The sequence below is a fragment of the Herpailurus yagouaroundi genome, unplaced genomic scaffold, assembly GCF_014898765.1.
Source record: "Herpailurus yagouaroundi ecotype Mexico unplaced genomic scaffold, PumYag 200, whole genome shotgun sequence".
Taxonomy (NCBI): Eukaryota; Metazoa; Chordata; class Mammalia; order Carnivora; family Felidae; genus Herpailurus; species Herpailurus yagouaroundi.
The window spans coordinates 3712610-3727748 of record NW_024412431.1 but is presented as its reverse complement, the minus strand read 5'-3'; the positions used below and the strand labels follow the sequence as shown (position 1 = coordinate 3727748).

General features: G+C 46.4%; 1 protein-coding gene across 2 annotated transcripts; it reads left to right on the top strand.

Moving 5' to 3' along the window:
• Window positions 1-645: 645 nt before the first annotated feature.
• Window positions 646-6019, top strand: LOC121014022 (zinc finger protein 709-like). Of its 2 annotated transcripts, XM_040449995.1 has the most exons (5): window positions 646-785; window positions 1617-1743; window positions 2162-2222; window positions 3023-4602; window positions 5415-6019. In XM_040449995.1, exons 1-4 carry the CDS (start codon window positions 783-785, stop codon window positions 4587-4589), a joined length of 1758 nt encoding a protein of 585 aa, XP_040305929.1. In that variant the 5' UTR covers window positions 646-782; the 3' UTR covers window positions 4590-4602; window positions 5415-6019. The 2 variants fall into 2 exon arrangements, with proteins under 2 accessions (XP_040305929.1, XP_040305928.1); XM_040449994.1 differs by having other exon boundaries at window positions 3023-6019.
• The last annotated feature ends 9120 nt before the right edge of the window (window positions 6020-15139 follow it).

Sequence of the window (15139 nt, the reverse complement as noted above, 5' to 3'; positions counted from 1 at the left end):
CTCCTATGCTTGGGTCCGGGCTGTTCCGCCTCTGCGCATCACACTGGAGCGCATAAATGAGAGAAGCCCGCGGGCGCTGCCTCTCGTGTGGTGTGGCCGGTCGGGAAACTTCCTCCCGAAGTTGGACAATGGAGATTTTATGTTCTTTTGGAGGAAAGCACCGCAGAATCCTTTACCTACTTGATAATCATCGACAGATTCACAGTCAAACCATCGTGGACGCCCATGGACTCCCTCGCGACCTGTAGTTCTTAGCCTGTTCCTCGAGGTCACCGTGGGCCAGAGTACACGGTTATGGTTTGGCCAGAAAGAGCTCTTTTGGCACCTTCTCATCTCAGGATGTGTCCTAAAAATTGAGAAGCAGCCCCGAGGCTCATGTGTATAGGGTCTTCGGGGAGATCTAAATTGTCCTGTCTTTTGAGCATGTCCTGTCGTGCTGGGTTATCTAGCCCCTAACTTCTGAGTAACTTACTGGCTCTAGGAATTGGGTCGGGGAGAGAATGGAAAAACCGAGTGTAATAAATATTACACAAGTTAAAAGTGCTGCTTCGTGATGAGAATCTGTTCATTTATCCAGCTACCTCTGGCTCCTTCTGATGGCCTGGAGTGCCTCAGGCCGATGTGACAAACTGATCCTTGTTACACGTTGGATTTCCACAGGCCTCCTGGACTGTCAGGTTTGGTGATGGGACTAGAAGAAACAGCTTCCGGTTCTTCACTGTGTTTTATTCATTAAAACCTCCTGCAGATCTGACCCCGTGCATCATGGAGTGCTGAGTTAAATGGTAGGTAATAAGGAAGGAGAGGAGTTTTTCTCAAAAGGAGTTGGTGTGCTTAAAATAATACTTGTTTCATGTGTATAGCCTTTCTCTCATTTCTCCAAGGTGCTTCTAGACCCTGCCATTAGAGAATAGTAACATTTTTTTTTTTAATTTTTTTTCAACGTTTATTTATTTATTTGGGACAGAGAGAGACAGAGCATGAACGGGGGAGGGGCAGAGAGAGAGGGAGACACAGAATCGGAAACAGGCTCCGGGCTCTGAGCCATCAGCCCAGAGCCTGACGCGGGGCTCGAACTCAGGGACCGCGAGATCGTGACCTGGCTGAAGTCGGACGCTTAACCGACTGCGCCACCCAGGTGCCCCGAGAATAGTAACATTTAAAGTGATCACAGTAGGGGCACCTGGGTGGCTCAGTCGGTTGAGCGTCCGACTTTGGCTCAGGTCATGATCTCAGGGTCTGTGAGTTCAAGCCCCGCGTCGGGCTCTGTGCCGACAGCTCAGAGCCTGGAGCCTGTTTTGGATTCTGTGTCTCCCTCTCTCTCTGACCCTCCCCCGTTCATGCTCTGTCTCTCTCTGTCTTAAAAAAATTAAAAAAGGTTAAAAAATAAATAAATAAATAAAGTGATCACAGTAAAAATGCATAACTAATTTGCATGTGTTCATGATGCTGTTAAATTCCTGAGGAAGTGTGAACAGAGAATAAGTGTCTCATGAGCAAGACATAAATGTTTGGAGATCGCAGAATCGTACATAACCTTCCTGTAAATTGAGTATAAATCCCCAGTGCTGTCAGACTCCACGCATACTGCTGTAAACACATTTGTGATGTTTTAGGACTCAGTGACCTTTGAGGATGTGGCTGTGAACTTCACCCTGGAAGAGTGGGCTTTACTGGATTCTTCACAGAAGAAACTTTATAGAGATGTGATGCGGGAAACCTTCAGAAACGTGGCCTCAGTAGGTAAAGATGATGATATTTTTTTCTTTTTTTTAATGTTTGTTTATTTTTGACAGAGAGAGAGGGAGACAGAGCATGAGTGGGGGAGGGGCAGAGAGAAAGGGAGACACAGAATTTGAAGTAGGCTCCAGGCTCTGAGCTGTCAGCACAGAGCCCGAAGTGGGGCTTGAACTCACAGACCATGAGATCATGACCTGAGCCGAAGTCGGACGCTCAACCGACTGAGCCACCCAGGCACCCTGATGATATTTTTTCTTACTTAACTTTGGCATTAGAGAACAAGTATTTCTTGCTCATCAATCTTGTTCTGACATGTGGAAAAAGAGTACATTGGTCAGGCTAAGCTCACCATAGATATAAAATCTGGTAATTTTTATATAATTGCTAATAATTTGGATTTTTTTTTCTGTCTGCATTTTAGAGAAAAAATGGAAGGATCATGACACTGAATACAGGTGCAAAACCCAGGGGAGAAAAACAGGGTGAGTCGCACAATAGACAGCAGTGTCCCACATGAGAATCCTACTATGTCATGATTTTTTTTTAATGTTTATTTAGTTTGAGACAGAGACAGAGTATGAGCGGAGGAGGGGAAGATAGAGAGGGAGACACAGTATCCAAAGCAGATTCCAGGCTCCGAGCTATTAGCACACAGCCCGACGTGGGGCTCGAACTCATGAACCGCGAGATCATGACCTGAGCCAAAGTCATATGCTTAACCTACTGAACCACTCAGGCGCCCCTGTCATGGGTTTTTAAAAACCAAATTATTCAGCTTCAGATTTATCCTTAAATTTTTTTTCACTGAAAACATTTACTTAAATGTGACATAGGGGTTCAGTGTTTGCAGAATGGTGCACTTGGAAACAGCATAAAGAATCCCTGTATGTTAATAATCACTGTTTACATAATAGCTGTGGTCAAGTCCTCTTTACAAAGCATTCAGTATATCAACTTCTCAGTCTATTCAGAAAGGGCAGGAAACCTTCATTTTGCTGTAAATTATAAAAATGTAATTCCGATAGGGACACCTGGGTGGCTCAGTTGGTTAAGTGTCTGACTTCAGCTCAGGTCATGATCTTACAGTTCGTGAGTTCGAGCCCCACGTCAGGCTCTCTGCTGTCAGCACAGAGCCTACTTCAGAACCCCTGTCGCCCCATCTCCTTACCCCTCCCCTGCTCCCGCTCCCACTCAGAAATAAACGTTTTTTAAAAATAATTCCAATACCCTACTGAGTTATTAACAAAGACATCGTTAATAATATGCTTCTCGATTTTTGCAGAAGTCCTACAGTAGGAAAACCTTGTGAAAGCAAAGAGGGTCGTCAGTGGGGAGAAACCACCAGCCAGATTCCAGATGTTAATCTGAACAAGAAAACTCCATCTGGGGTAAAAGCACCTGAAGGTCGTCAGTGTGGAGAAACCACCGGCCAGACTCCAGATCTTCATCTGAGCACGAAAACGCCTTCTGGAGTAAAACCCTGTGACTGTGGCGTGTGTGGAAAAGTCTTTGTGACTCATTCATCCCTTACTAGGCACGTCAGATCGCACAGTGGACACAGGCCATATGAGTACCATGAGTACGAAGAGAAGCCATATAAGTGCAAGGAATGTGGGAAAGCCTTCAGTTACCGCAAATCTGTTCACAGACACGAAAGGACTCACACTGGAGAGAAACCCTACGGGTGTCAGGAATGTGGGAAGGCTTTCACGTGGCTCACAACTTTTCGAAGACACATGATAACTCACACGGGAGATGGACCTTTTAAGTGTAAAGACTGCGGGAAGGCTTTCAGTTGCTCCACGTCATTGCGGACACACGAAAGGACTCACACTGGAGAGAAACCCTATCAGTGTAAACAGTGTGGGAAATCCCTCAGGTCCCCGCTGGGTTTGCGAATACACGAAAGGAATCACAGCGGGGAGAAGCCCTATGAGTGTCGGCAGTGCGGAAAAGCCCTCAGTTGCCCCAGCTCCTTTCGAAGACACGAAAGGACTCACACCGCCGAGAAACAGTACGAATGTAAGCAGTGTGAGAAAACCTTCAGTTCTCCTCTGGGTTTGCGGATACATGAGAGAATTCACACCGGGGAGAAACCGTATGAATGTAAGGAATGCGGGAAAGCCTTCGTCTCTCTGTCAAGCATTCGGACGCACATGATCACGCACACCGGCGACGGGCCTTACAAATGCAAGGAATGCGGGAAGGCCTTCATTTGCCCCAGTTCCTTTCGCTCCCACGAAAGGACACACACCGGAGAGAAGCCCTATGAGTGTAAACAGTGTGGGAAAACCTTCAGTTGGCCCAGTTCCTTTCGAATCCACGAGAGGACTCACACAGGGGAGAAACCCTACGCGTGTAAGGAGTGCGGGAAAACCTTCATTTATCGCACCACCTTTCAGGGACACGTGAGAAAGCACACTGGAGAGAAACCCTATAAGTGTAAAGAGTGTGGGAAAGCCTTCATTTCTCCCTCGAGCGTTCGAACGCACATGATCATGCACACGGGAGATGGGCCTTATAAGTGTAAGGAGTGCGGGAAAGCCTTCAATTTCCCCAGTTCCTTTCGCATCCATGAAAGGACTCACACGGGAGAGAAGCCCTACGAGTGTAAACAGTGTGGAAGAGCCTTCAGCTGTTACACGTCCTTCCGGACACATGAAAAAACTCACACTGGAGAGAAACCCTATGAGTGTAAGGAATGCGGGAAAGCCTTCATTTATCGCACTACCTTTCGAGGACACGTGAGAATGCACACGGGAGAGAAACCCTACAAATGTAAAGAATGCGGGAAAGCCTTCAGTCGTCCCAATTCCTTTCGAAGGCATGAAAGATCTCACACCGAGTAGAAACCTCCTGAAGGTAAGCCGTGCGGGGAGAAACGTTTGCTCTTCATCCTTACGTGTGAAAACCCCCGCTGGAAAGAAACACGATAAATCTAAGAAGGCCTGACACAAATCAGTCCGTGTATAGTGTTCCAGAAAACTGTAACGTGAAAGAATCATTATAAAAGCTATAAATATATTGTCTTGATCAGCGCCTCATTCTTACGGCAGACCTCTGGACTCCGGGTATTTACTGCTTGCTTCCAGCAATGAACACTGAGGTGAGAGAATTCTGCAAATACTCTTTTCTTTAAGCAACAGATGATTGTTTTCTCCATAAATCGGTAACACTTACCTCTTTCCATTCTTGAGCTTGTTTGATCCAAGGGTGAAGTGAAGTGGTTTCTAAACAGGTTTAATTGTTATACGATGTTTCAATTGAATCATGGATCAATGACATTGAGGCATTTGTTGGGATTTTCCTGCTGGCCACCTGTGTCAGCCGCCAGATATCCCTTACCCATCACGTATTCCATCATTCTTACGAGAAAACCAATTCTTGTTTTGGCCAAAAGAGCCTTATCCCGTTTTCCCTGTTAGTAAAAAGACGGCATAAGTTTGCAAATATGCAGAGTTTATCTTGTAGCCTGATGTCTGTTCCCTTTGTCATTCCTTCTGGCTGGAATCTGAATAATCCACTTTGCATTAAGACAGACCTATCACTGGATAATAAAATGCAGAATTGGGAGATGGCTCTCTCACGTTCTGTCACCTAGGGAATGAGACATTTTCTACAATCTGTGTCCTCTGTGATTCCATGTCAGAATTCACCTGTCGCCTCACTTGTAGGAGATCTCGAAGGTGGTACAGGAGGCATCAGGTTTGAGAGCCACCATACAGAGAGACGGACGGATGCGCAGGAGCTTTGAGGATACCCGCTTGCAGCCTGTGTTCCCGATTCCCTGCCCTGCCAATCGAGAGTGCCCTCAGAGCCAGTTCACTGCTTGACTTCATCTTCCCAGAGGTATAGGTTTCCACAGATACCTCCCCACGCTCCACATAAAAGGTCCGTCACAGTCTAGGGGACTGTGGGGATGTGCCCACCAGGCAACTAATTTGAACTTTTGTGGTTGGGAGTATTCTCTGATGCTCAGACTCTCCTCTCCTCTCCAGATTATAGTCATACAAGCTCTTATTTGCACAGTGAACACCTTGTTCTGCTAATACCACGAGTGACCGTGTATTCCTGACTCCACTACGGTGACGCAGTCCACAGAACCACAGGTGACGCTGCTCCTGCACCTGCCCTGACCCTGCCCTTCCCTGGAGGACTGGCGCCTTCCTCCCGTCAGGCAGGTTATGGAGGAGGGTTCCCTTTGCTCGCAGCTGTGCGTAATTCCTCGGTATGGTTTCGAGTATGTTCGGGTGTATGTGATTAAAAGCAGTGCATCTGTTGAAATGTTTCTGAAAACGTGTTATTAACTGTTTTAATACAGTCTGTATGCTAACAGAATAGAACAGCCCCTGCGGGCAGTACACAGTCTTCCTGGACACGGAGGCTCTCGCAGGCCCTGAGCTGACGGTCCCACGCAGCCAGGCTTTCATTTTGCCTTGGGGCCCGAGTCCAGGCCTGCTTTCCCACAGAGACCTCCTCGTTGAAAAGATCTCGGTACCTACGGGACAGGAAGAAATGGGCCTTCTCGCACATCCCACCTCCGGGAGAAGGTGTGTTCCCCTGTGCTCCAAATGATGTAATCGTTCTCGAGGAGGCCACCCCTTTTCTAGACTCACTGGCCATTTGGGGAGGCCCCTGGGACCACGTGAATGACCGGGAGAGTTCGTGTACTTGATGGACCTTGTGCCGCCATGACACCTGATGAAGGAAGTCAACTGCAGAAATACTTTGTCCCCAGATCAGAGAGGCCGTCCCTGATCAAAGACTGTGCAGATCGATTCCAGGCGGTCACGCTAGCGCTACAGGACGCGCTGGCCAGGAGCGCAACTCACCCACCTGTTTTTATACATCCTTTGACCATCGCCAGTGACCTTCTATCTGGTCCCACCACCAGAAACCACTCCTTATCCAAGGTTGCCCCCTTTGGGATAAAGAACGCTAGGAATATCCTGAATCACAACGATGCAAGTACAAGTCAGGGTCCCTGCTAACTCTGTACATACATAAACTTCAAACTACAGAGGCTTTTTCGATACTCAGGGCAATAAATTAACTCCAGTTTCTGAGACTCCTGCTGACATCTCAGACATACTAATATTAAACTTGGCCCTGTGTGCCCATGAAATATGAAGCCACGGAGACCCCCTCTACCCTAAAGCTCTAGGCAGAAGGCACAGGACTTCCTCTGACATGGCTAAAACAGTGACCGACCAGAGCACCTGTTGTGAAAAAAAATCACACCACTGGTAATATAAACAGTGGACGGAATTCCCAGGCCAAGGAGGGGGTTTAGCCAGTGGAAAATAGACTGTATGCGGCCCCTTATCTCCTATGCAGGGCTGCTTCCTATGACCAGACCGTGTTAGGTACTGAGACATGACTCACTCACCCTAACACACATGCCACTGATGACACCAAAACGCAAGGACTCATTCACTCCAGGCACTGATGTGATCAACTCCTTTCTCAAAAAAAAAGGGGAGGAAGGAAAAAACCCCGGACCACCGGACCCTTGCAAAAGGCATTCATTGGTGCTTGCCTATTATTTATTTGCCCATCCCCCTGCCCACCTCCCCTCCAGCCATCAGGTGTGGGGCTTGCCTCCTATAAGCTCAGGCCACAGCCCTCACGGAAGCCAGAAAGGCTCATTTAGACAAACCTTGCTGTCTTCTAAATGGGTCTTCCTGCTGCTCAAGGCCTTAGACTCCACCCTCGGTTTTGGGGCCCATGACCTCGTTTTTGTCCTCATGTGTGCCGGCCTTTCGGTACATGACCTTCATGTGAAAATGGTCATTTTCACGGGCCTGTGCAGTTACAATAGCGCCCACTCTCACATCCCACCCCGGGACCTTTCTCCTAGCATCACTCGCACTCTGTACCCCGCGTGTCAACATTTTGGGCTCCCTTTTCCACAACGACCTCAGGGCCACCGCAACACAGACGGGATGTCTTCATACCAACGGCACTCGTGCAGTCATTGTCAGGGGAGTCATTGTCCATGTCCGGGGCACGTATGGTGTCATTCAACAGAAGCTCATCACGGGTCCCAATGAAAAAGTGTCCAAACGCTCTAAGCACCTACCGCGGACAGCTAATGCTTTAGAGGCTTTGGGTGGAGGAAAACTGGTAGCTGTGGCAGCCGACTGCTTGGCTTTGGGCGGTTTACTGGCCAGGCAGGGAGAGTTCTGTTCCCTTGAAGGGGCTGCTTGCTGCACGTGGGTACACAACACTGGCAAAGTGCCACCAATAACAACAAAGGAGACAACAGATGACGATAACCAACAACACTACTAAAATAACCAGAGCCCCAGAAGCCTATTGATATGCCCGGATCTCTCCCAAAACCTTGGGATGACTAGATTCCAATGCTTTTTCAAAGATCCCTCATCCTTTTTTTTTTTTTCTATTACTTTTTTAAATGTTTGTTTATTTGGGGGAGACAGACTGGAAGCAGGGGAGGGGCAGAGAGAGAGGGAGACACGGACTCTGAAGCAGGCTCCAGGCTCTGAGCTATCAGCACAGAGTCCGACGATGGGGGGCTCGAACCCACAAAGCCCAGGATCATGACCTGGGCCGAAGTTGGACACTTAACCGACTGAGCCGCCTAGGCGTTTTTTTTTTTAAATGTTTTCAGAGGGAGAGAGCGCAAGCAGGGGAGGGGAGTAGAGAGAGAGAGAGCGAGAGCTGTCAGCACAGAGCCTAGAGCAGGGCTTGATCTCATGAACCGGGAGATCATGACCTGAGCCAGAACCAAGAGTCGGACGCCTAACCGACTGAGCCACCCAGGTGCCCCAAGGTTTCCTCATCTTGATTAGAACATGTTGCTTGTGTTTGTCACGTGGCTTTTAAAATTCATGTTCAAATTCAACTTTGCGTAAATGTGACGTGGCACAATTCAGTGAACAGCCACCAGGGAGTGAACTTTACTAAAGACACTATGTTTTTGATGTCTGACTATTGGCTTTAGGTGCCCCCTCACCCTGCCTAGTCCATAATACGCAACGAAACTAAGACGGCTCACATCTGCCCCTTTTCTCTCTGGGCCCATGGTAGGAGGGTCAAGCCTTGAAAACCCACAGCCCCAACTCCTTGACACATTAAAGGCTCTACCTGCTTTTCCCCCTTTACTCCAGCCACCTGAACCCACTTACACTTGCCCTGCTTTCCCAAGTGCCTGAGTGATAAACTGGGAGCAGAAATCACTTCAGCCACTAACCTGTAGGAACACAAACTCCAAGAGAGGAGTTGCTTGAGTATAGCCTACCTTGAGAATTAAATGGTTTGGGGAGCCCGGTCTTGGAGGGCTCCCCACAATTCATAAATTCTTCCTGCAGGAGCCAAACTGGTTTCTCACCGTGAAGATCAGAAAAAAATGCCTCAGGGCGCCTGGGTGGCTCACTCGGCTGGGCGTCTGACTTGCACTCAGGTCATGATCTCACGGTTCATGAGTTCGAGTCCCGTGTCAGGCTCTGTGCTGACAGCTCAGAGCCTGGAGCCTGCTTTGGATTCTGTGTGTCTCTCTCTCTCTGCCCTTCTCCCACTTGTGCTGTCTCTCTCTCTCTCAAAAATAAATATTAAAAAAATTTTTTTTTTAAATTGCCTCGTGTTTTGTGCAGGAAATAGGAAGAAATGTTTTGATACGTACACAATGCAGTCTGTTTTCTGTAACTTAAACTGCCCTTCAAAGAAAACGAATTTGCCAACGCATTATCTGATTGGGGAAAGAACAACCAGACAACTCGAGCCCTCTGCACCCTTCCTCTTTGACTAATGGGGAGGAAATTTTCATAGTCCAGGGATTCTGTGCCATCAAAACATCACAGGCTTCATCATCATAACACAACAGAACATTTTCCCTCCCAAATACCTTACCATCGCATCAGCAGGGCCCCAGTGTGATTAACACAGAAAGCTGCAAGACACAGACACGGACTCTACTTAAGATTGAGTTGCTGGGATACCCAAACCCCCTGGGGAGAAAAATACAAGGACACCGGAAGGTACTGTAGCCCCAGATACCTACAGTTAACAGTGAACATTCAACATAGTCTAGCTCCTGTTCAACAACACATAAAACCTCCCATTAAAGGCCAATTTTCCCCAAATCTTATTAACTGATACATCATGTCTGGCTTTCAAGCAAAAATTGGAAGGCATACTGAAAGGGAAGAGACAACACTTTCTGAAGAGACAAAACAGTCATCAAAACAAGACTCCGGGTACAGGAGAGACTCTGAATGACCGGGCTATGAATTTTAAAAAACTGTTAGTTTCACACAAAGCCAACTTCAGAACAAGGAAGATTATCTGGGAGAAAGAAGGGCATTACATACTAGGGAATCTAACAATTCTCCAGGAAGACCCAATAAACCTTAATATGTCATATGCCAAACAACATTGTCAAAGTAATTGATGCAAAATACACAGAACTGCACAGTAAGACAGACAAATCCACAACTATAACCTCACTCTGTCAGTAATTGGCAGATCCAGCGGGCAGAAAATTGGTAAATACATTGTTGAAGAGAGAAGGACCATCAATCAACTGGTCTTATGTGATATTGATAGATGATTTCATCCAACAGCAGCAGGATAGACATTCATCTCAAACTAACAATGGAACAGGTACCAGCTACATTCTGGGCCCTAAAACACACCTGTAAAAAAATTAAGACCAGAAGCCCTACAAAGGATGCTGTCAGAACACGACAGATTTAAACTAGAAATCAGTAGCAGAAAAGATAGCTGGAAAACCACCAAATGTTGAAGACTGAGCCACACGCTTCTTTTTAATATTTTTTAAACGTTTATTTATTACTGACAAACAGAGCATGAACAAGGGAGGGGCAGAGAGAAGGGCAGACACAGAATCTGAAGCAGGTCTCAGGCCCTGAGCTGTCAGTACAGAGCCCGACACGGGGCTTGAACTCCTAAAATGCGAGATCATGGCCTGAGCCGAAGTCGGACGCTCAACCGACCGAGCCACCCAGGCACCCTTGAGCCACACACTTCTTAAGAGAAAATTTTAAATATTTCATCTGGGGCACCTGGCTAGCTCAGTTGGAAGAGAATGTGACGTTGATCTCAGGGTCATTTGAGCCCCGTGTTGGGTGCAGAAATTAAAAAAAACTTTAAAAAATTGCAGCTGATGGAAATGGAAATCTATCCCACACTTATGTGTGGGATGCACTTAATAGCAGTGCTTGGGGAGAAACTGATAGCACTTGAATGCACACATTAGAAAAGAAAATAATCCTCAGCTTTTGGAAACTAGAGAAAGAGGAGTCAGAAAAAATAAAACCCAAACCAGTGTAATTAAAAACAGGAAATCAGTAGAAAAAAATCAGTAAAACAGATTTTTTTAATGGTTTTGTTTTGTTTAGAGAGAGCGAGAGCACAAGCAAAGGAGGGTCAGAGACGGAGGGAGACACAGAATCTGAAGCAGGATCCAGGCTGCCCAGAGCCTGATGCGGGGCTTGAACCCACAAACCATGAAATCATGACCTGAGCCAAAGTCGGATGCTTAACCACCTGAGCCACCCAGGCACCTCATCAAAGATGTTTATTTGAAAAAAAAAAAAATCAATGAAATTGATAAAGCTCTAAGCAGGATAGTCAATAAAAAAAGAGAAAACAATCTGTTAATATCATAAATGAAGGAGAGGCCATCACAGCTCATTTCATGAGAATTAAAAGGATGACAAAGGAACATTATGAGTAACTCCATGCCCACAAATCTGGTAACCTAAATCAATTGGACCAAGTTCTTGAAAAACACATTTGACCCAAACCACACACACACACAGACACACACACACAGACACACACACACACACACACACACACACACACACACACACACACGTCTGAACAGACCTGTAGCTATTAAAGTAATTGAATCAATAATTACTTTCCAAAAAAAGAAAGCACCATGCCCAGGTGAATTCACTGGTGAATCCTAATAAACACTCAAGGAAGAATTATCTCAATTCTCTTCATTCTTTTCCACAAACTAGAAACAGAGGGAACACTCCCTTAGAGAGGCCACAATTACTTTAATACCAAACCCAGATAAAGACATTTTAAGAAAGGAGAAATTCAGATTAACATTCTCATGAACATAAATGCAAAAATAATAATATATTAACAAATTGTGGCTTAGTCAATTGAGCGTCCAACTCTTGATTTTGGGCCATCCCAGGGTCATGGGGTTGAGCACCATGTAGGGCTCCACACTGAACATGAAGCCTGCTTAAGGTTGTCTCTCCTCCCTCCGTCTCTCTCTCTCTCTCCCTCTCCACCGCCCCCCCTCTCCAGTGCATGTTTGCTCTAAAATAAAATAATTTAGGGTGCCTGGGTGGCTTAATTGGTTGCGTGACTTCGGCTCAGGTCATGATCTCACAATTTGTGGGTTCGAGCTCTGCATCAGGCTCTGTGCTGACAGTTGGGAGCCTGGAGCCTGCTTCGGATTCTGTGTCTCCCTCTCTCTCTCTCTCTCTGCTCCTCTCCTGCTCACGCTGTCTCTCAAAAATGAATAAATGTTAAAAAAATATTTCAAAAAAATAAAAAAATAATATATTAGCAAGTTGAATCTAACAATGTATAAAAAGAACCATACACCATGGCCAAATGCAGTTTATTCAGGGTATGCAAGGGTAGATCAACATATGAAAATCAAAGTAATTCACACCAACAGGCTAAAGAAGAAAAAAAGCATAGGATCATATCAACAGATGCAGAAAAAGCATTTGACAAATCCAACCCTCCACTGCTGATTAAAAAAAAAAAAAAAAACAAAAAACTACTGGGGCACCTGGGTGGCTCAGCTCAGTTGGTTGAGTGTCCCAACTCTTGATTTCAGCTCAAGTCATGATCCTAGGGTTGTGGGATCAAGCCCCACATCTGGCTCTGTTCTGAGCATGGAGTCTGCTTAAGATTTCCTCTCTCTCTCTCTCTCGCCCTCTCTGTCCCTCTCCCCAACTCACGCTCTCTCTCTCTCAAAATAAACATTTAAAAAATTTTAAAAACTACTGACATTCTAGAAATAGAACGGAAATTCCTCAACTTGATAATGAACATCACACTGAATATCATGGACAAGAAGAGGAAACCTACCCCTTCTCCCTTCCCCTCCGCACAGTTTCCTCCATTTTTAACATTGTGCATTAGTGCGGTGCATTTGTTCTAATTCATGAACCGATACTGGTACGTCATTATGAACTGAAGTCTCGAGTTTCCGTTATAGTTCATTCTTTGTGCTGTATATTTCCGTGAATCTGCACAAATGCGTGGTGTCATATTTTTTTAATGTTTATTTTTGAGACAGAGAAAGAGGGGGCGAGCAGGGGAGGAGCAGAGAGAAGGAGAGGGAGACAGAGGATGCAGAGCAGGCTCTGCGATGACAGCAAAGAACCCGACGCAGGGCTCGAACCCATGAACCCTAGCCGGAGTCCGACGCTTAACCGACTGGGCCACCCAGGCGCCCCTCCCATATCTTCTCTGAGAGCTCATGTCATTTCATCACTGAATAATAGTCCGTCATTTGAATGTATCACAAGTTGTTTATCCATTCACCTTCTGAGGGGCCTCCCAGTTGCTTCCAGTTTCTGGTGTATGTGAGTAAAGCTTCTGTGCCTGTATCTGGGCATGTTTCTTGGGACACCTGGGTGGCTCAGTCAGTTGAGTGTCCGACTTCATTCAGCTCAGGTCATGGTCTCGTGGTCTGTGAGTTCAAGCCCCACGTTGGGCTCTGTGCTGACAGCTCGGAGCCCGGAGCCTGCTTCGGATTCTGGGTGTGTCTGTGTGTGTGTGTCTTTCGCTGCCCCTGCCCCACTCGTGCGCGCGCGCTCTCTTTCTCTTTCTCTCTCAAAAATAAACATTAAAATTTTTGCAAGTAAATAATTAAAATAAATAAATAAATAAATAAATAAATAAATAAATAAAATACAGATGTACTTATTAACTGGCAAAATACCTACGCTGGCTTCCTAACACACTTGTTGAGGCACATTCCGGTAGGAAAGGCTAAACGGATGCTTCTTGATCTGTTTGCCCAACCAAGATAATAACCCAGAGGTAACTGCATCCAGGGAGGAATGAACAGGGATAAGTTGTATCAGAGACCTACCTGCTACAGGGTTTTTTTTAACCATTTTTTTTTATTATTTATTTATTTTGAGAGAGAGAGAGCACGCACACACGTGAGGAGAGGGGCGGAGGAAGAGGGTGACAGAGCATCTCAAGCAGGCTCCACACCCAGCGCACATCCGAGAGCAATGTTCCATCCCACAAACCATGAGATCGTGACCTGAGCTGACCGCGAGAGTCAGACACTTAACCCACTGAGCCACCCAGGCGCCCCTTACCACTTCCTTGTTCAATTCACGTTTGCTTGTTAACAAAACTATGGAAAGAGCTTGGAACATCACACACTTAAATAGTTTGGGATGTTAATAACCGCTGGTTTCCAAATGTGGTGTCGTTACTGGGGCGTACGAAGGCGGCCCCTGGCATTTGGTATGGCACCTGCTCTTTGCTCATCTCTGCCAGGAGAGTTCATCGGAACCCATTTTCCTTTACTTGGAAGTCACAACAACGTCCATTTACCGTCCTGTCTTAGGGCTAGGTCATAAGACGTTATCTACGTCAAAACAGAGCGCAGACACACGCATATCAGATGTTGGGGTGTAAATGCTGCGTGTACGGGTCGTGCACGTTTGTGGATTTTCTACAGTCTCGGTTGAGAACAGGATGATGTACCACTTGCAGCATGGGGGACAAGTTGCTGCACTCTGCACTGCCCTCCAACATCTGATCCTGGGGTCGCCTGGGTGGCTCAGTCAGTTGAGCGTTCAACTCTTGATAATGGCTCGGGTCACGATCTCACAGTCGTGGGATCAAGCCCCGCATCGGGCTCTGTGCCAGGCACGGAGCCCACGTGGAATTCTCTTTCTCTCTCTCTGCCCCTCCCCTGCTCATTCTTTCTCTCTCAAACGTTAAAAAAAAAAAAAATCTGAGCCTGCCACTCAGACTTGTTCACTGGGAGACACAGAAGAATGCCAGTTTTGTGTGTGAACCAGAAGAGAAAAAGTTCTCCATCGTGTCCACGTTGCAGGGCAATGCCTTTCCATTCGGGTCTTATTACATAGGTCTGATGATGTACCAGAGTATGCCGTATGGAGCTTAGGGAAACCCCAAAGAGGAGAATCACAGGGCAGACCCCTAAAATTTCACAAAACTCACTTCTGAACTTCCTTCCATTTGAAAAATGACCTTGGCTTCCTACCGAATCCTGGTAGAGACTAAATTTCTGACCAGAAGACACCGTGTAGTAGTGACCCTTAATGCCCATCACTGTTATCTATACCACTGAGCCATAAAACTGTGTAACAGCAGCAGG